General features: G+C 40.5%; 1 protein-coding gene and 1 long non-coding RNA gene across 8 annotated transcripts in view; one reads left to right on the top strand and one right to left on the bottom strand.

Annotated features, from left to right (window-relative positions):
- The window catches only part of MIA2 (MIA SH3 domain ER export factor 2), a 51,242-nt gene extending 29,372 nt beyond the window's left edge, over positions 1 to 21,870 (bottom strand). The window contains exons 1-9 of one of the 7 annotated variants that reach the window (XM_083608685.1): positions 21,779 to 21,870; positions 20,480 to 20,658; positions 18,784 to 18,925; positions 16,538 to 16,671; positions 14,813 to 14,899; positions 12,709 to 13,936; positions 9,499 to 11,964; positions 8,262 to 8,489; positions 8,066 to 8,160 (exon numbers count right to left, since the gene is read on the bottom strand). In XM_083608685.1, coding sequence (XP_083464811.1) covers positions 8,066 to 8,160; positions 8,262 to 8,489; positions 9,499 to 11,964; positions 12,709 to 13,936; positions 14,813 to 14,899; positions 16,538 to 16,671; positions 18,784 to 18,898 — 4,353 coding nt within the window. In that variant the 5' untranslated portion in view covers positions 18,899 to 18,925; positions 20,480 to 20,658; positions 21,779 to 21,870. Of the gene's footprint in view, positions 1 to 8,065; positions 8,161 to 8,261; positions 8,490 to 9,498; positions 11,965 to 12,696; positions 13,937 to 14,812; positions 14,900 to 16,537; positions 16,672 to 18,783; positions 19,411 to 19,759; positions 20,058 to 20,479; positions 20,659 to 21,778 lie in introns of those variants that run through there. The other 6 variants (XM_083608684.1, XR_014546895.1, XM_083608688.1 and 3 more) reach the window with 6 other exon arrangements.
- LOC310766645 lies at positions 1,536 to 18,856 on the top strand. Its single transcript, XR_014550291.1, has 3 exons — positions 1,536 to 2,207; positions 14,337 to 14,512; positions 18,721 to 18,856. It is a non-coding gene; the product is annotated as an uncharacterized lncRNA (long non-coding RNA).

Genomic DNA, 21,870 nt, shown 5'->3' with positions numbered 1-21,870 from the left:
AACATCACTCTTTTCTATGGTCAAGTGGAACCCAGCTCTTGAACTTGGGCACCACCATCTCAGACACACTATGAACTGATCCACACATGCAAGTCTCATCACACAATAGCTGGCGTGAATTGGTTCTACCAAAAAACATAGTATTTGAGGCTGGTTTGATCCAAGGTACCTGATTTATAATGGTTGCTAAAGGTAAAGGAGAAAGGGACCCCTGACCATTAGGTCCAGTCGTGGCCGACTCTGGGGTTGCGGCGCTCATCTCACTTTCTTGGCTGAGGGAGCCAGCGTACAGCTTCCGGGTCATGTGGCCGGCATGACGAAGCTGCTTATAGCGAACCAGAGCAGTGCACGGAAACGCCATTTACCTTCCCACCGGAGAGGTACCTATTTATCTACCTGCACTTTGATGTGCTCTCGAACTGGTAGGTTGGCAGGAGCAGGGACCGAGCAATGGGAGCTCACCCCATCGCGGGGATTCGAACCGCCGACCTTCTGATCGGCAAGTCCTAGGCTCTGTGGTTTAACCCACAGCGCCACCCGCGTCCCTTATAATGGTTGCTACATAGAGGCAAATCAAAGACTGACAAATATGCATATGTGAATTCAACCTATAGTATTCTTACAGAAGCAAGTAGGATACAAGAGAGAGGAACAGACTACATTAGAGAGCCACTTTGAGTTTTCCAGCAGACACCTCTTTCCTTCTTCCAGACAGAGACCCGCCTATCCTTTTAAGAAACAGGTGACAGACAAAATACAACTCTGGACTAAACTGAAGCAATGAGAAAGCTCCACCTGAATGTCAGCCTCTCACAGCTCTTAACAGCACAGGAACTCTATCAGAAAAAGGTGGCAACCGACTTGGCTTAAGTCAATGGTTGCATTCCTACCACCATCTACCCACGGTACACAGCCACCTGGGAGACGTTATGCCAGCCTGGAGGCATTTTGCCATTAAAGGGCATCATCTGAACCTGGACTTTGTCCTAGAAAGGGCTTTTAATAACCAGGAACGCTTGAAGCAACACGGCTGTGTCTCTGAGCATGTGCAGGGCGTAATCCCGCCGCCTCTTGAGTACCGCAGCTTTGACGGGCGTGCCAGTGAGATGGGCGCAACGTGGGGGGGGGTAGGCTTTGGGCCTCTCTCTCGTCACAAGCCAAGCAAAGGCGGCATCACAGCTGGGGGAAACGCAGAGCTGCAGAGCCCCGGCAAAGGCCGACGACTCCACGCCCCCCTGGCGCCCTGCCCTTCCCCGCACTCACGCTCTCCAAGGCCAGCCCGCAGTAGCGCCGAGCGCCGTCCCGCCAACCCAGCCCCAGGCCTCCGGCCACGGCCTCCACGGCATCCTCCGGGCTGCCCCCCGCAACGGCGGCGTCGCTGGCAGCAGCCATCTTTACTGCAGCAACTGCGGCTCGGCTCAGGGCGGCCCAGCGGCAACCGGCAGCGCCGCCCACACCGCCTCTTCCTGTCCTGGGCGCCCGCCCGGCCAACGGGACGCACCACCGGCAGCCTCGGAGGGGGGAGCCGGGAGAAACCATGGCCGGAGGGGAGGGAGAGTCGGGCGCCGCGAAAGAAGGACAGCGCCGCCGCGAAAGGGTTTTCTTTTAAAAGGGAAAAAAAAGAGGAGGGAAGGAGGAGAGACGGCAGCGCCGCCGGGGAAGGAGAGGCTGTTTCGGTGTTGGGGCAGGAGGCCGCATAGGCATTTTAGTCGCCCCCACTGCACGGCAGCAGGAAGCACCCACTCCCCTGCATTTTTCTGCATGCTCGCAAGGGGCAAAATAAATGATCCAGCCCCGAGGAGGCTACAAACCAACTCCAAGCAGCGACCTGAATGACACAGAGCAAGCAATCCCTACGCAGCCATCGTCTGTGTCTGCTCATGTTGCTCTAGGAAAGGGCGGTGGTGCAAGTTAGTTAATTTGGTGAGACAAAAAAATGCCAAAGAAGACAGTTGCAATTTTCTCTCCGGCCAAAGTCAAATCAGTCATTTGGCTTTTAAACCGGTGCAAGTTATTGCAGAGTATACTGCAACATATGCAAAGGGCACTGGAGAGCTTTCAACAATATGCGATAGTTGAGGGGGTTAAGGGCTTGCAACAGGATCCTTGGACGAGATGAAGCATGCTACAAGCATATCCCTATTTTAATCTGTGGAAGACTGAAGGATATGGACTATTGGTATAAACTAATCTGCAGCCCTAAACAGGTAAGGAGTAAGAACACAAGAAGAGCCTGCTGGATCAGATCATTGGCCACCTAGGTCCACCTTCCTGTTCTCACAATGGCCAGCTAAATGCCTGTGGGAAATCAGGAGCAGAGCATGAACACAAGAGCACTTTCCTCTCTGGTATTCGCAAGCATTTCTGCCTCCATCTGCGAATGAAGTGAAGGAACAGGTCCATAGTCTGACTATGCTCTGCATAGTTTTATCTGTCTTAAATCTTCCAACAAACTCAGTGCTTCCAAGCATATACTGTACAGAATTGTGCTACATGTCTTGGGTCTCATGGGGTAAAAATCTTCACAAGCAGGCCAAACCACAAGCAGGAACCAAACATGTAGCTGCTCCTTATGGGATAATATATGGGGTGGAATAATAAGCTCCCCAATAGAACGTTCTGGCCCTGGAGTAAAGAACACTGATATTTTTAAGTAGAGTCATGTAGGGAACTAGTTTATGCTGAAACATATCTTCTTTCAATAGTACACTTTTATTTTTACAAAGTCAATATAACTAGTTTGAGACTTGTATCTCTGCTTCTCAGACTACTGATAAATTATAAATCATTGCCTTATTTAAATGCAGATTGAGCAAGCATGAATTAGCAGCAGCCAAGCAGAACCATGTTATGATACAGGTTTATGACAGTGCATGCATCCAGTGTAACAAGTCCCTGCTTTAAGTCTTGCGTCCCAGTAGGAAATTATATTCGAGATCTTTTTACTTCACCAACTGCTCCATTCTAAACACATTGAGGCCACAGTCCAACATCACACTGAATTCAGTGGCGTAATAACATATGTCTTGAATAAATTGTTATACTGGGCAGTAAGAATTTGACACTATGCTCATGTGTTGAGCAGATGAAGCGCAAAGCATAGGATCCAGCATTGAGCAAGTTGACCCTTGTTCTTTTTCCCCATTACTGAGGCAGCCTTCGGCTCTGCTACTGTGTGGTGCTAAAGAAAAACTATTTGCTGCACAGGAGTATTGTACAAAGAGGGTGTCCCCTCCCCCACCCCGGAAAAGCTAAAAAGTGGGGGACAGCTGCTGTCAGGCAAGCTCTTTCCTTTGTGGTTTCATGTTTCAAAAACAGAGTTCTATCAGCTGAGAGTGTGGCAAACAAACAGATTCCCTTGTCCATTTAGCAAAAATGGTATTGCCACTGTATTTGTATTGCACAAGCCTTTGCACCACAACAGCTATGGGTGTGGGGAGAAGAACAGGATTGAACTGCCTTTAGGTTCATTATAATTAAGGAATCCATCTCCAAGTACTGTGTTTAAAATAGGGTTTAGTCTTTGGGGCCTTCTTTCATAAAAATATAAGTGACTATGATGCTCAATCTTACATAAATGAAAATAAATTTTGGTTGACTACTACTTTTGAGATAAATATTTTCTTGTTTTCCTAGTAAGATGATAGGGACCTATATTCAGAGGAGGAGCTTCTAACACTGTAATGCAGAAGGAAAACAATGCCCAAGCAACTTGTGCTGCTTGTTCTCTGCATGCGTTTCTATGTGTCCATAGCCCATCTAAAGAGGGAAGGGGAACCATGTGCAGTATCTAAAGAGGGAAGGGGAACCTGCAGCCCTCCAGATGAGGCTGACTCTCATGTGCCCCACGTAGCATGCCCAATGGTCAGGAAGTTATGGGAGCAACATCTGGAGAGCCACAGGTTCCTCAACCTTGATCTTGAAGCCATTCTGAAAGTAGGTCACCCCACAAAGGCTGAAGCTACAGAACCTTAATACAGATTACCCTTTTTTGTAAACTTGAGGGGAAATTATATTTATGGGAACTTTAAACAGCATTAGCATAGAGGTGACAATTAACTCCAATAACAATTATAGCATTGTGTTTCAATCTGGGAGCATTTTAAGTAACACTGTGTTCAAGCATGTGCTTTTTCTCTTCAAACAGATAAGAATGCACAGTTTGTTGTTAAGAATCCTAGAATACTTGGGATAATATTCCTTGTAGTACTTGCAGTTCTTAGTAGAAACACCGAAGCGGGAGAAAACTGCAAAGATTGCAGGGGAAATAAATCAAGCTAATAGCCTGTGGGTGGGGGCCAAGGAAGAAAAGGAAAATCTCCTACTCTGGAAAATTATATTTATGTCTAGGAGTATGAAATAGAAGACATTTTGATTAACTCTAATAACAATTTCTTCTGTAGATTCTTACATTAAATTGGTATAGGCTATTTGCACCTCAGTGTATAAACAGCTGGCCCTTTACTTCAACATGAAAATTAGCTTGATACCTGGGTGTCATAACCTGGGACAACCGTGAATGTCATGACCTAGGAACTATTCCTAAAACATGACGAATAAGTTAAGAAGCTCAGTTGCCAACTCTCACAAGTGATAGTATTCAAAATGTCAAAAGACAAAACTACAAAGCAAAAAAGAAATAAAAAGGCAGCAGTAAAGGATCTACTAGACTGGAGTGTCTATGTGGCACTAAAAAGTCTGGCACTCTAAAGATACAACATTCCCCACCTTTCACTATCGTTAAAAGTTTTAACTACCTTTAAAAACTTACCTCTTCCTCTGCTCTTTCCATTTACGAACCAAGTATAGTAATCACATAAAAGTTAGGTTTAAAAAATCTGTAAGAATAATTAAATTAGCTCTAGTTTCCTAGTTGTTTATCCAGATAACAAGAGCTCCCCGTAGCTTATGTTTCCAAATGGGAAAGAGATCCTGCTTTGACATGTATGCGTTTAAGGAAGGGGTGCAAAAGGGAGGTTAATGACAAGCAACTTTCTTCCAGTATAGTATTACAGTAGTCAGGTCCTTGTGAAATATCAGATTAGTCGCAGCAAGTATTTAAAAGGTATTGCTAAACAGATGCTTAGGTAACACTTTTTCTTTTCTTTTTTGTACAAGTATATGACTTAGCTGAAAATATTATCTTATCAGACTCACAAACAACAAGGCCTGAAAGCTGGACTTGAAAGGAAATATATATATGCTACCTGTATGGCAGCGCTGGTTTCTTATTAATTTCTGTTTTCTCATGTAATTGTCTTATACTTGTATTTAATACTAAGGCAACTTCACTTATCTAAATATGGATAAATTTACAAGATGCAGCATATATAAGACACAAGTTGAATTGAACTTGGTGGGTCTTATGCTTACTTGGACATAAGTTTCAGTTCAGGCTGTCAAGTCATTCTTCAGAACATACACTTTTAATCTCTTAAGGTTAAATTTTAAGGAACCCTGGATAAGAGTTATTTATTCCATTAGGTAAAGGTAAAGGACCCCTGGACGGTTAAGTCCAGTCAAAGGCGACTATGGGGTTGCAGCGCTCATCTCGCCTTCAGACTGAGGGAGCTGGCATTTGTCCACAGACAGTTTTCTGGGTCATGTGGCCAGCATGACTAAACCGATTCTGGTGCATGGAGGACAGTGATGAGTGCCAGAGCGCACATAAATGCTGTTTACCTTCCCGCCACAGTGGTGCCTATTTATCTACTTGCACTGGTGTGCTTTTGAACTGCTAGGTTGGCAGGAACTGGGACAGAGCACCCGTCGTGGGGATTCGAACCACCGATCTTCCAATTAGCAAGTCCAAGAGGCTCTGTGGTTTAGACCACAGCGCCACCTGTGCCCCTATTTATTCCATTACTGTATGATGAATCTGCTGCAGCTAGAAAGATTCTGAAACTTTAGAGTCCTCTTATTTCTGTCAGGCAGTTAAAGCTTGTGCATTTTCACCAACTCTCTGAATTACCACATTTTTATTTGTATTTGCATCAATTTCCATCATATGAAAATGACTCAGGACAGCTACAATATATTCTTCTTGCATTTGACCTATACAATAATAACTCTGTGATACAGGTGAGGCTGAGGGATACCGTCTTTCCCATAGGGCTTAGTGGCTCGTTGCACCAGGGCGCCAGCCTCTCAGGGGCGCCCCAGCAAAGGGGAGCTGCTTGCCGGCGGCCTCCCCTTTCCCTGCACGCCGCCAGCTGCGCCCCGCCAACCATCTTTCATTCCTACCCTCCTCGGCCCGCCCCCTTCTGCGGGCGGGCGCATTGGCGCTGCTGCTGCTTGTGCTGCTCCCACAAGCACTCTGCGGCGGCGGCACGGGTGGCGGCGGACGAGGAGCCGCTCCGAATCTGAGGCAGCTGCTGAGGACGGGCTACTGCCTCCTCCTCCTCCTCAGCCGCAGGAATCCCCTCAGCCACCACCCGCCCTGCAGCTGTCATTATCATTGTCTGAGGGAGCGGCGGTGGCGGGAGTGGCTCCCAAGGGGTCTCCTCCGTGTCATCGGTGCCCGCTGCCCCACCACCACCACTACTCCCCGGGGCACCGCCTCCTGTTCCTTGGGCCGCTGGGTAGCAGCTAGAGCGCCAGCAGCGGGCTATTGTTGTCAGGCAGTGGAGGAGGAGATGCCCCGGAGCCTCACAAGCGAGTGCGGGGTTCTGGCGGTCTGGCCAGCCACACCGCGTCCACCACATCAGTGGTGTTTTCTGTAGGTGGCGGCTCCCGGGGCTACGAGGTGGTCCGTGAGTTGGGCCCTGAGTTTTAAATTCTGAGAAAGGGAGGTGGCACTGGAGGGATCTTTGCACCACGGCGCCGGATATGCTTAAGATGGCCCTGTGTGCAAGGTCATTCTGATTAGCTTCAGAGTTGAGCACGGATTTCAGCCAGACCTCTCCCATCAAAACTCATCACTCTTGCCTTTTACAAAAGAATGATAACTCTCTGTGGGCTCTCAGGAAGCTTTTAGGATTCACACAAGATAATTAATTCCATTCTACCTAGAAAATAAAGTGATGAGCCAAGGAAGACATGTCATCTACTGCTTCCTCATGTCATCTACTGCAAGGGATTCCTAGTGTTTTAGTCAGGAGACCTACACAAAGAATCTGCATGTGTTACAAGGCTCAGAACAAATTTAAAATGTGATGGCAACCCTGCAAAAAGCACATACTCCTACATATGTATGCAAAAATTAAATGCCTCCCTAGGAGGCACTGTGCACTCTTGTATGCATTGATATGAGAATTCAGGAGGCTCAATACAACACTATTGCTGACCTTAAAAGCACATTTTCCACTCAAAGAATTCAGGGCACTGTAGTTCTTTACAATTAGATCCTTATCCCTTCCACCCACTGCAGGCCAAATTTAACAGGTAGATAAGGAACAGTTCTTAGTGATATCACAGGAGTCAGTAGAGATGGAAGGATTTGTCCATTTCAGTTCTCTCTGTTTCTAATTTTTCCAGTATTAAATTCAGTTCTACACATTTCTGCAGTGATTTGCAATTCTTTAAAAACAAACCTCATAAAAACACTTCAGCATTTCATTGCAAATCTCTCCTAATACACTTTTTTTTGTATGTAGCTTTGACTAATAATATTCATTTCTGCAAGCATTTTCTCCTAATACAATGTATTTTATTTATAATGCATTCAGTTTTAAGCACACCTTTACCCCAATATATGCATTTTTGCACACATTACTTGCCCAGACAACTGCATTGCAAAATCCAGATAAGTGCGAATTTCGAAGGATGGCTGCATTTCAGTTCTCATATTGTTTCAGAAAGTGTGAATTTGATAGATCCTCCTTTAAATGCAAACTGAATCAAATTTCTCCCCCATCTGAACTTGCAAACATTCATAACTTCCGTCCATTCCTACTTTAGATCAGGTTCAGTGCTATTTGAAAACTACAGGGAAGTGACAGGGGAGTGAACTAGCAAATGCAAACTTAGGAGGAATTTTGTGCTTAAACATCAAATAAAATGTTTTCAAAGCTGTAACTAGTGCATTTTTATGATTATTGTAGAAATACAAAATAAATAAACGTACCTTTTTACTGGTAGATGCCATCACTGAAAATACAGATGTTATAATGGCACAGAAGTCATTCAAATGCAGGATTATCTGAAATAGCCATTCACTTTCTGTTTCATGTAAAAGAGGAAGAGAGAATGAGTATTACAATATATCTTCTTTACAGAATACTGTATGTAATTATAGTTTTTAGATTAATCATATTCCTTACCATTACTGATAGTATAGTTATGAGTCACTAGATTGTTCTCTGATAATTTTCTTTTTGAATTTGGCTGATGTTGACTATTTTTGGCTGAAGTATGTATTTTCTTCTCTGTATTTATTGGAGGCACATTATTTGCTTCTGTATGCTGGCCACTGTTAGGTTCTTTATCCAAATTCAAGTGATGTTTTTCTTTAGGATGATCGTCAGGTAATTTTCCATTATTGGTCATACCTACAAATAATTGCAAAAGTGGTATCCTGTTTATTTCCACCTGATTATCCATTTCTTTCCTGCCTGTCAATTCCCAGGATCCCTATTCATATCTCATTGTCAATTCAATCATTAAAGTTCTCCAGTACTACAGTCTCCCAACTTATAATTAGCAATAATTTTTTAAACAAGGAAAGGCTAGGTGTTACTATTAAAATCAGGGAATACACCACCAAAGCAAAGCATGGCTAATGAAATGGGTCAAGGAAGCTCTTGGAGGCTAGAAAGGTTCCTTCATAAACCTGAAGTATTGTCTGATTAAGGAGGGGGGAAGGAAACACAAATTTTGGCAAAAGAAATGCAAGCAGAAAATAAGGAAGAAAAAAGCATTGGATGACATCCCTGAAATCATTAAGACTGACAATTTAAAATTACTGCATTTAAATGTGTTAGAAGCAGGAAACTGGCTAGGGTGGAGATGTATACAAGCATGCCTGATGGAATTTGAACCTGATCACTTCTGGAAGCCTTTTTATATCAATTTATTACTGTGACAGGGAATATGTTATATTTTCCATTCTTATACTGAAGATGAAAATTTAAATATGACTTTTCCTTATATAATAATCATATTTAATAAACTGTAATGGACTAAAATCCAGATAGGTAAGCAACAACAAAAAAGCCTTTTGTTACTAGCCCTACCAAACATGTATCTTCTGAGATACTATTGTTGCTGTGGGACTGTTGCATCCTTCCAGCACCCAGCTATTTATTCTTCTGATAGAAAATGAATGATTTTTTGGGGGGTATTTTCGGTTCTATATTATATTTCCTGACAAAGCACAATACAACTTGATATTATCCTGCTGTTGTGTAAGCTTATAATGGGCATCAGCTTCATTTTATATTGGAAAAAAAATCACATCATCCCATCGGTCAGACATTCTGCTTTTTTTAAAATAAAAAAGCAAAGTGCGATATTGTTCTTGCTTTGTTAACTTTTATTATCAAAACAGCGGTCTGGTACCTGATTCTGCCTTTTGGATTTCACATTTGTTTCTGATGTCCAGCACAAGACTGTGCAGTTCTGGAAGTAAATTCACTTTATCCTTCAAACACTTTTCATGTCCACTGTTTAATTTATTTTCATGTTCCAGCAAAGTGGTCACATCTTTCATTTCCCTGCGAATATCTTCACATGGAAAAGTGGTGATATCACGGTGAAGTTTCTCAAACTCTTGCTCTAGTAGCTGCAGTTCATGCCTTTCACACATATTTGCTTCAAGTATCCTTTTAGATTCCTCAACAAACTTGAAATAAAGTTCCTGTAATCCACTGAAGGAAGTGGCTTCTTTCAGGTCCAACTCTGTATCAGCTGTTAATTGACCATTTTGAACTATTGTCTCCTGATTTGCAGATCTGTCATACTTTTGGTTGTAATTTTTTGAGTCTGAAGCAACAGATTTTCCCTGGATGTTGCTGTCTCTTTCCCCTGGGCCCTGAGATCCCTCATCCTTAATTTTAAAATTATCTAAATACCTGATAGCTTTTGTGCTCTGAACTTCACCTTTGTCTTGTTCAAAGTCACTTCTCACTACATCAGCCTCCTGCCTCTGTGTCTTAATCTGTGTTCCAATAATATTTCTACTATCTTCATATTTTTTAGAGTCTTCATCGTCCTTATTTTTAAATGGCTCTCCAAGAAGCCGTGATATTTTACCAAAAATGTTACTCCCGACACCTCCTTTCTCTGTCTTGTCACTTGTGCAATCAATATTCTTGCATCTTAGTTTTTTCTCACTATCTTTACCTGTTTTGCCTTTTTCTTGACTATCTCTTGCATGCCCAGAATAAGCTACTTTCTCTGCATGGTTTAGATTTTTAGGAAAAGGAGAAATTAAGTCATGTGCAAATGTTTCATCATGATGATCTTTAGCTAAATGCTGTGTGTCCATGGCATCTTTAGCATGTGGAGGGATAGGGTACATATAATCATCCACAGGCTGAAGATGATGTGATAAATGTTTGCTAGGATTAATATTATTATCTAGATTAGATGTATCACTTCGCACTTCTAAGTGCTGGACTGGATTTTCATGGGCAGGACTTGTTCCAACTACAGTATATTGTTTCTGAGGTAAACTATTAAAGTCAGTTGTCGCTAAGCTGTCTTCAGGTTTTATGTCAGTTATCTCTAAAGTTGTGTATGCTATTTGTTTCTGATACTCAGGTTTAGTTTCTTCAGTATTTGGAATGCTATCTATTTTTTTATGCTGAGCTGAGATTCTAAGCTTCTTCACTTCTAAACCCGCAGTTAAATGTTGTTTTCTATCATGTCCCTTCTGACTTATACACTTTTTGTCAGGTACTAAGCTCATAATATTGGTACTCTGACAGTCAAGGTAGGAAGATGATACTTGTTCACTTTTTAACTCTTCTTTATCTTCCTTCTCATGTGTCAGACTTGCACACATTTGAGGTGAGCAAATACTTTTCTTGGAAAAAGTGCCCGAGGAGCTAGGATAAGGAAATACACTTTGCTCTTGCTGATCTATTAATGAAGCATCACTAACTTGAGCACTATCTAAATGTTCTTCTATTGCTTTTGAGTTTTGTTCCTCTTCAACACCTTTTTCACCTATCTGCACTTGCGGGCCCTGAAAGCCTTTCTTCTGCACACCGTAGGCGACAGAATCATAATTCAGTATGTGGCTGCTGTCCCTGGAAATCTCCTTTTCACTTTGAAAAACTTCCCCAGACAGTGGAGATGGTCCTTGATTACTTGGTGTATTTTGCTCATTGTGTCCTTGTTTGCCTTCACTAAGTTCTGAGATATGCTGTGAAAAATGATTTTGTTCTTTTGCACTTTCTTGAGAAAACAAATTCTTGCCTACTTTAGTAACTACACTTTGGTTCATCTCATCTTCAGCACTGGGGTTGATATGAAAATAATCTTGGATGGCATGAGAGGGGACACTTTCTATATTTTTAACATCAGGAAGTTTCTTTTCATCATGAGAATCTACAACATTATCTGCCCTTATATTGTTGTTTATACGTTTTTTTGAATGTAAATGTGGCACTGGATCTGAAACTTGTATTCCTTTCATAACATCTGTATAACCTATGACAGGAGTACGACTACTCCCATTCAAAACTTTTGAGACTAAACAATTATTTTTATTAACATTGCATTTGCTAGATTTGGAATCTTTGTTAATAGCCTTATACTGTTGTTGTGGTGGTCTTCTTACACTGTATGTTAATTCTGGTGCTTCATGTTGTTCTGTTAAAAATGGATTCTGATCTTTTGTATTAAATTCTCTGCTCCCTTGGATAACTGGCTTATCTTCATCAAGAGGTATCTTATCTTCGCCTGGAATGTTCTTTGATTTGGAAAAACTATCTGAATGTTCATTCAGCTCCTCAGAAAATAGTGCTTGTTCAACATTATCTGGTCTGATTGCTTTCCCATCATGTGGCTCATCTTCTCCTAGGATAGATTTTTCATAGGAATATGTTTCACTAATAATATAATCCTTTCGCTCTGCCAAAACAGCTAGCTTTTGTAGCTCTAAAGAAGACTGTTGTTTGGCCTCTAAGTTACGAACATCGTTTTTATCTTCTATATTGGAATGGCCCTGTGTGTCCAAAGGTCTTCCATACAATTTTTTTCCTGTACATTGACCATAGGAAACCTGGTGTTCTAACTCTATAGATTTTACTGACAGAGGATGTGGTGTATTATCTTTCGCTAGTTGTTCACCCTGTCTTTTTTCTCTACTTTCTTCACTACATTTTACTGCTAAAGAAGACAGCAAAATGTTTCCCTGGGTAGTATCAGCATCTCTGTTTTCTGGCACCTTTTCAGTAATATTCTGATTTTCTAGTAATTCTTCTTTGCCTATATGTAATACTTCCTCACTCTTTTTAAATTGGGTGCTTTCCTCACTAGACTTTAGATTATTGTGTGCATGCTGAGCCTTATTGGTTCCTTCAGATATAAAACTCTGAAAATTCAGTACACTTGTAAAATAACTAACAGAAAAGAAAGGTTTCTGGTTTTTAGGACCCTCATGATTTTCTTCCTTTGCAGTACCTTGACCTATACTATATGATAACTGATCTACAGCTGATTCCTGTGGACTCCCAACAGTTACATACTCATGCCCTGGTTGGTTATCTGATGTAACCCTATTATAATCAATCAAACTGTTATACATACTTTCATACCAACCTGACTGGTCATTTGTTCTTTCTGACTCCTTTGTTACAGCTTTAATTTTACTGTTTTCCATAACTTGGTTGTCTGGTATTGAATCCTGTTCTGCATAGAGAGACTTAAGTCGTTTATCACCAAGCAAAGGTGATGGATTTGCTGCATCCTTTACGTCTGCATGCTCATCTGCTAACTGCACATCAGAATCTGTTTTTCTAACATGTATGCCTGGGGCTTCTTGGTCATATTTTTCTTCCACTTGTTCTTCGTAAAGAGTTGGTCCAGCTGCTTGCTTTGGGGTTTCTTGAACAATTTTCCCTTTGTCTTGTTCTTCATAGGGCATCATTCTGCCTGTTTGCTTTCTCAAGCCATCGTCCATTAAACTTGATTCTTCACTTGGATGCTGTTCTTCATCTTGATCTGCTTCTCCTCCAGCTGCAAGCTTTTCTTTGACTGCATTTTTTTCAGCGTAACGAAAAGGCAAAATATCACTGAATTCCAGATCAAACCAGCTTGATTCAGATTGTTCGGAATTGCTATGTTCTTCTGTTCCTTCTGATGCGGTAGAACTGCCATGGTGGCCAGCATTGCCAGCAATGGTGGAGCTGTCGTGGATTTCTGGATCATTTTCTTTGTACAGCGGATCAAGTTCGGATTTGTCACTTCCAAGATGCATCAAGTCTGTGAAAGTACTTTTAAACCAGCTGGAGCCTTGTGGTGCTGTTTCACCCTCTTCATTTAATTTTTTTAAGCCACTATCATCAGTTATTGCGATTTTCCTGCGCCTGAATGTAACTTCTTCTGTTTTCTGTGATATTTTTCTGACCGCCTCCTCATTTTCATTACTTCCCAAGCCAAGCCAGCCAACAAAACCAGACACAGTCCAGGCCGACTGAGTTGGGGCAGCTTGCGGAGTCTGACTAATTTGGTCTTCTTCCGGAGTAGTCTCATCTTGTCTAGTCTCCCTGTCTCTGAGTTCTGTATCACCGCGGCTTGTAGTTTCCAGTGTATGCAGGTCTTTGTATTTACTGTCAGATTCATGACTGTCAGGAAATTGTTCTTTATATTCATTTGGGTAAGAAATACCTCCAAGTTTCAAGACTTCATCTTCAGGCATTTCAAACTTGGTGTCTTTTTCTTCTGAGTACGGAGGTATATATTCATTTTCTTTGTCATAATGATTAAGTATGCTGTCTTCATTTTCAAAAACGTATTCCCCTCCATCAATACAAAGAAAATCAGTTTCCTAAAAATAAGCAAGTGGCTGAAGTTAATACGCTACTACCCATTTAATACAACTCTACTATTTCTTAACATTATATCCTTATGAATATTTTTTAAAAGCATGCAAATGCCCCAACTGGCAAGTTATGAAATAATTAAGTTGTTAAATAATTGTGAAATGTACATTCTCTTTAAAATTTAACACAAGGAATATTTAAAACAGAGCAACTTTATTAATCATTTTTATGAGACCAAGTTGAGTAGTTCATGCATTCGAAAGAGGTCTTTAGAACATGTTTTACACACATGCAAATGTATATTCTTATGCATATTTGTTGGAAGGGGCAGTGATAGATGTTAAGTTGTGAGTGAACAAATCAGACGACACAGCGATTCTTCAAACAGCTCTTGTTTGTTCACAGGCCCAGAACAGAACTGGACTGAAAAGTTCAGCCAACCTGCTTATATAGAGCTCAACTACAAAGCAACAGTAACAACTTTCTGTAACTATCCAATCACTGAACGTCACTTTCAATTCCTTATTTGCATATGTGGACCTGAGTGAAAAGTATCTAAAGTACCCCCCTGCTGGCCCAGGGTGAGTAAATAACAATAGATACTTAAAAGACTCTGGGGCACAGGCCTTTGCGTAGAGATGGGCAAGTCTCTCAATTTTGGTTTCTCCCAAGTTTCTGTTCTAGGAGTTTTTAAAGCAGAGGTTAGATGGGCATCTGTCATGGATGCTTTAGTTGAGATGCATTGTAGGAGGTTGGACTAGATGACCCTCAAGGTCTCTTCCAACTCTAAGATTCTATGATTCTCTAACAAGTTTAATACATACATTCATATATACATTTCCACAACCAAATATCTCCATTTTGAAATTACTTTAATTTACCTTAGTTGGCAGTTCTACTTCTTTTGTAATAAAAATTTCTTCAATCCGGACTGCATCCACTGGGAAATATCCAAAATCTTTACCTTTCTATAAAATTAAACATGTAGCTTTTTATTATAAAAGAAATGGGGTTTTGTACTTAAAATTGATATACAACAAATACAATTGTGAGAAGAATCTCTGCACTTATTTCAATTAAGTCTGGATAATAATAAAAAGCCTCTTATTAACCGTCAGAAAATTATCTCTCCCACTTCATAAAAATACACAAAGTAATAGAACTTTTAATGTTATTATTTTGCACATTATTAAAAGTACTCTTGTACATTACAATAACCAGCCATTAATTGCTGTTTGGGTCCTCCTGGGTACAATAATGGCCTTATATTGTTCCACAATGTCTCTAGCAAATATTCCCAGTTAATTTATTTGGAAACAGGGATATGACCTAGTTGCTTGGCTAATAAAAAAGCACAGAAATGTTCTTGTTTACATAGACCGAAGTAATGTAATAGTGGGTGCCTACACTTAATGTGAAATTACATCTCTGGAAGGAAATGTTCAAAGAAACTATTATGGTTTATGCCAAGAGGATTTAAAAGGATGACACTGCATGCCACAATATTAACATCACTTTGAAATCTTACCTAGGGCACAATTTATTAACAGTAGGAAACAAATAAGTAACATATTGCCCCCCTGCCCCACCAAGGGAGAGTTATAAATCACACACACAGTTATATATTGCATTACTGTATTGTATTATATTAATGCCAAAAGATTATGAATACCTGTAACATTTGTTAATGGCACTATGTGATGAACCACTCACTACAGTGGCAAAGTGGACCACAGACTCGAGCGATTTGTATTCCTCACATGCTGATCCTGCTAGTTCATGAGAACTACCACTGATTTTGTAAAGACAACATGGCCTGATTCAAAGTGCTGACCACCCATAAACTGTGAGGTGTGGAAACACCCTGAAGTAGTCCTGGCACTCTTATCAGCATCACTTTGTTAGTACGTATTAATTTTGTAAAATATATATATACCATGAAATTAGCAGGCGATGCTGTATGGCGTATTCCACATACAGCCTTTATTCATGGAAACAAATATTTTGTCTAAATTCTAGGAACCTTCCTTACTCAGAAACTTCCTTTGTGCTGCAAAAGGGGGGTAGGGCTTATGGCTCGCATAGATCTTGATAAGTTTGCTCTCAGGGTTGCAGCAGCCAACTCTACAGAGCAATATTTTTCATGCACTGCAGGGCAGTGGGGGGTGTTCCCTTTGGATCGACACCATTTCAGAATAAAATTATTGAAGAAAAGTATAATTTTCCCAGGAGCTAAATGCATGCTGAATTTTCTACCTGTGAAAGTGGTATCACAACTTACTTCTGAAACATTTGTGAAACTTATCTGGCTAGCATTTTTAAGTGTCTCAAAATATTCATGGGAAAGTGTCTAGCCCACTGAAAAACCACTTATGAATAACCACTGCTTATTTTCTATAAAAAAAGGTGCCGGAACTCACCATGAAGTTGTTACAGTGAGTGCCACACTTTTAACCAGTGCTTTTCTTCTGGACAAAAAGGTGTTGTTATTGTGTACTCTTGAGTAACCCCCCCCCCAGAAAAAAAACACTGTGAATAACCAATCTGTTGATATAATTGAATTCTGATTGCTCATAAGAGAAATAGTTGTCTTTTGAAATACTTACACTTCCTGCCCACAAGTCCTCCCTTTTCCTGGAGAGTTTGGAGTATACGATTATCTCTTCCCCAGTTTTGAAGTTCAAATAGCGGCAGTCAGGTCCTATGTAGTCTTTAATGGCTAGCACTCTGCTCATGAAAGCTGCATGTATGTAAAAAACAGAGGAAACTTAAGCGAAGTTAATCAAATGAAGTCTGGATTTGATCTTATACATGTGGCTTCGGACAGTCATAGAATCATAGAATTGTGGGGTTGGGACCACAAGGATCATGTACTGTACAGTGATACCTTGGTTTACAACCATAATCCGTTCCAGAGGTCCGGTTGTAAACCAAAACAGGTTGTAATTCAAGGCACGCTTTCGCCAATGGGGCCTCCAAAAAAAAAAAAAAAAAGGGTTGTAATCCAAAAAAAAGGGACACACACTTCAGGGTTTGACGTGGTTGTAATCCAAAACGGTTGTACAGTGGTACTTCGGGTTACATACACTTCAGGTTACATACACTTCAGGTCACAGACTCCACTAACCCAGAAATAGTACCTCGGGTTAAGAACTTTGCTTCAGGATGAGAACAGAAATCGTGCTCTGGTGGTGCGGCAGCAGTGGGAGGCCCCATTAGCTAAAGTGGTGCTTCAGGTTAAGAACAGTTTCATGTTAAGAACGGACCTCCGGAACAAATTAAGTACTTAACCCGAGGTACCACTGTAATCCAAAATGATTGCAAACCAAGGTACCACTGTAGTTCAATCCCTTGCAATGCAGGAATCTTTCACCCAAAGTGGGCCTTGAACACGTGACCTTGAAATTAAGAGCCTCATGATCTACCGACGGACCTATCCCAGCTTTCCTAAAGTTTAAAATCTACTCTCTTCCCGAATATGTTGCCACATGCAAAAATCACAGTACATGTCTGAGACACACTGGCATTGCATTTACATTATTTGTGTACATGAGCTATCCTCTTGTCCTAGAAGATGGGGGGAATTTCACCTCACTTTAAATGAAATGTTTTACCACTTACTACAGAAACAACAAAATCCTGGACATATTTTTTCAGAAGTGGTTAGCCTCACTATGCAATTCTTAAAATAAATGAACAAACTTAAATTAATTGTTTGCGCTGAGTAGCCTTTGGTTAGAATTTCCTCTAATGGTATCCTAAATAAGTTTAATGTTTGTATATGAAAACACATTCTTCTTGTATTTTTTTCTATTACACATGCGTTTCAGCACACGGTTTTAGTTTTCCATCTCCGCAAAAACGCACCTAGAGCGCACACTATGAATTCTGCGAGCTGAATTTTTTCTTCATTTTAGGAGGAATGCTAAATAAGAAACACATTTTGGAGCAATTAGAAATACATTCCAAAATAGATTTTAACAAGACTGCTAAACTAAATTTGGGGGCGCTGGGCAGATTTTTGCAACCCGGAAGGGCATATGCTAAAGACGGTCCTGTGCATAAATCATGCCCAGGAACACCCTAATAGACAAGTCCTACACATCTACACAAACACTCCGCCCCACAGTCCTACTGACAAGCATTTCACTAGTATATAACATTAAGAGGCACCACAGTCCTATGCATGGTCTCTCAGAAACAAGGCCATTGTATTCAATGAGTCTTGCTTCTAGTATATACAACTGCAGCCTTAGCTGCAATCCTAAGCATTCTTAACTTGGGTTTGGAGTAAAACTCACTGAACTCACCCAGTGGCACTTCCTTCTGAGGAAACATACAGAAGATAGTGCTACAAACAGTGCAGTTTTAAGGCAAGGTACAAAAGCTTTAAGATTTCACAAGGTGCTAAGAAAAATAGAAAGAAAACTGAATCAACCCAAATATATGGTTTAGATTTGGTAGACAAAACACTAGTAATTTCTGTACGTAACTAAAATATAAATACTGTAAATATTAATCAGGCCCTTTTGGAAAGTAAGAGATTTTGAATAAGCACAGGGACAATTCTGACGAAAACTAGGCCCCTGTTTTGATAACAAGCTTTTCTACTGAACTTTGCCCTTTTACATATGCTACAACACCGTTCCACCAAATGGCTTCCCAGAAAGAATTTGTCTATTGTTGAAAATATACAGGTTAATCATGCATAAAGCTAATATTTTGCAAACATTTCTTGAAGTATATATTGCATTTTCAAAACTTTTTCTTGCTTTGTTTTGTTTTACAGATTTTGATGACACGTAAATTAGTTTCAAAGAAGCTTACTTAAAGCAAAAGCCCTTATACTTACTTTCGCATTCTGGATCGCCACACTTTTTGTGGCCTGACAGCAACTTTGTGCTCTTGGTGATAGTTAGGAATGAAAAGATCAAAAACAAAATTCTGATTTCCCAAATCAGCAGCATCCTAAATGGTTAAAAAAAAGCTGATCCCTGACAGAATAAAAAAGAAAAAATGGATTGTGTCTTGGCAATAGAAGTCTGAAACATCATTCACCCCCCTCCATTTAGTTAATATATATATATTTTAAATCTTTTTGGTTCCATTTTCCTTCTACCTCCAAAGTCCACTTGCATAAATGCCCTTTCAACAAGCTGCTCAGTGAACTGTCCTGATTAAGTGGCTTAATGATTAACTGTGTGTGACAATATGGACTTGGAATTTGAAATGAAAAAGGCGCTTTCAGTCAAACTACAGACTATAGATGTACTAATAGCCTCATTTGCACCAGCAAGTTATGGGAGCGCTTTGTGGAACTTTAGATGCGATGTAGAGAAAGATGTAATATGAATTAACAGGAAATGCTACAGAATATTGCAAAACCCTGATGTTCTGTTACTGCTGCTTTAAATTTTGCTCAGAGTATGTTTTTAGTGATTTTAATAACACGATTTTGTGCTTTTATTATTGTTGCTGATTGTAATTTATATGTGGCCACAGCATTTGGTATTGTACATTACCCTGGGATCACTCTGATGAAGAGCAGCTAATAAATTTAACAAACAAACAGTTGCAGGTCTACATTTTATTTCACCTTATAAATCAGAGATGGAGCACCTATGGCCCTCTCTACCTCCCACCATCGCTGGCCATTGGCAGCTTGGCCTATAAACATCTGGAGGGCCACAGGTTCCTTATACTAATACATTATATATTCTACAAGGGTTGCAGCAGGCCTTATATGATACAAAATTCTTCCATTTGTATCACAGTTTTGTTTCAATGAGCTCATGATGGTGTACACAGTTATCTAATTTTATCATCACCATAATCAAGTGAGGTTAATTAGGTACGGTAACTTGGCTATAGTTACCCAGTGAGCTCAACAACTGAATAGTGATTTGAAACCAAATATCCTTGACCCAAGTCCATCAGCCTATCCAACTGATAATTCCTTTTGTGTCTTAAAGCCTTCATTTGGAAGGTAACTTATGTTCAATCAGGCTTATTGCTGCTTTAATGTGGTGTATATCAGCTCACTTTCCCATTTCCCAGCCAGCTCTGCTGCTTAATCTTCGCTCTCATCTGTTGCCTGTCTGGTCTTCTCACTTTAACTGCCTTTTCCCAACTCCTTTTCATCCAAGGTTCTTTTTCCCTCCCATTTATATCTTCCCTCTCATTGGTCAACCCAAAAATTCTATTACAGACTGCCCATCCAGCGTACAGGCATTGCACTAGTAGATCCAGAAAAAGTAGTGTTGCTTGCTGTGAGCACCACATTGTAATTTCAGGTTCCCTTTATTATCCCATATAACGTAATAATGATATTGTTGGTGCCAAGGGGGAAACAATACTATAGTATAGAAAAGAGAATTCCTGGATTCCAAAATCCAAGTTTAGAGCAATTACTTTTTGGTGAGAGAACCCCAGCAGAGATTTAAATTCACAAAATTTGCAGCATGGAAATAAAGCATGTCCCCTTAAAAAGTTTTCCCAGCATAGGAAGAAGGCCACATACTGGGTAAGTTAAAAAATGGTTTACTTACAAACTCTTCAAAGGTCAGATTCATGTGCTTCAGAAAAGTTGCAGAGGCAGTAAAACTTGGCTTCCTTACAAAGTTTCTAGATGATTTGTAAAGGAGCTCAAGAATGGCTGATTAGAGCCATGCGGTTGAGCTGGAACAACCAGTTCAAACCACTTCACACAGAGAGCTTCTTAGGGAGACTGCGGGAGAACAAAAACTTGATTACCTAGTTCCTCCCAAGGTGAGCGGAAGTGGACATAGCTAAGCCTTGCAGGTCAGCTTACTCTATGGTCTTAACCCCTTCATGCATTCATTTGACTTAAATATATTGACTATATGAGGCTGCTTATCTCTCAAAAGTGCTGATGCTGTTTACTCAGTTACTGTTGAATCACCTCAGCAAATAACATAGGAAGCTGCTGTACATTTAACCAGCCCATGGACCCATTTAGCTCAGCATTGTCTACATCATTTGGCATCAACTACCCAAGGTTTCAGACAAGGGATCTCTCCCAGTCCCACTTAAAGTTGCTGGGGCCTTCTGCATGCAGAGATGCTCTGCCACTGAACTGCATCCCTTCTTTTTGATGAAACATGTTGGGCAATTTAGGTTGCCACACAGTCAGCTTGGAGCAAGTTCCAATGGGACTTTTGAGTAGGTATGCATAAAACCAAACTGATAATCTTATTTAAAAAAAAATAATAACCTGAACTTGAGGTTCATATCTCCTCTTTCTTTATTTTTGGACATTTTTGTTGCTGCTCTTCTTCTCTTTTTCTTCTGCACTTAACCCCCCCCAAACCCCCCCCCCTAGTTTGCCCTCTTATACATGGCCATTTAATTGTCAATGCAAAGTTTCACATTGGCCCTTGTTGAATTGCATCTTGTTCCTATTTGTTTACCTTGATTATTTAAAACCTAAAATTTGTGAAGGCACTGTGGTACACATGTTACATAGTTGGACATAGAGAGATGCTTCTTAGGGGCATCTTCAGAGCTCTTTCCTTCTGCTGGAGACTAATTATAATCCAAGCATCTTCCAAAAGAAAGAGAAATTTTAGTAGGGCTGGATACTTTCAACAAAAAGGGCACCCAGTCCCTGGGACATTAAAAAGATTTTTAGCTCCGAAAAAGAGCAGAGCATCGCACCACCCAAACAACTGCCTTTCCAAACCTATCAACTGATAATGTCTCCTTGGACATAAAGATATCTGAACCAGGACTAAACTTTAATGTGATTTTACTGGGTGTTTTGTTAAATTGCTTTATCCTCTTGGAAGTATGAAGTGTAATAGCAATGTTTAAAGCAGAAACAAGACCTTTTGTGAAATGTTCTTCTTAGCCTTCGAATGCTTGTTTGTTGCATTTTACTCCCATTCTCTCTGAATCATATTTGAATTTGTCACCAGTC

This window comes from Podarcis filfolensis (genome assembly GCF_964270895.1).
Source record: "Podarcis filfolensis genome assembly, chromosome: 1".
Classification (NCBI taxonomy): domain Eukaryota; kingdom Metazoa; phylum Chordata; class Lepidosauria; order Squamata; family Lacertidae; genus Podarcis; species Podarcis filfolensis.
This window is presented reverse-complemented; position numbering and strand designations above follow the sequence as displayed.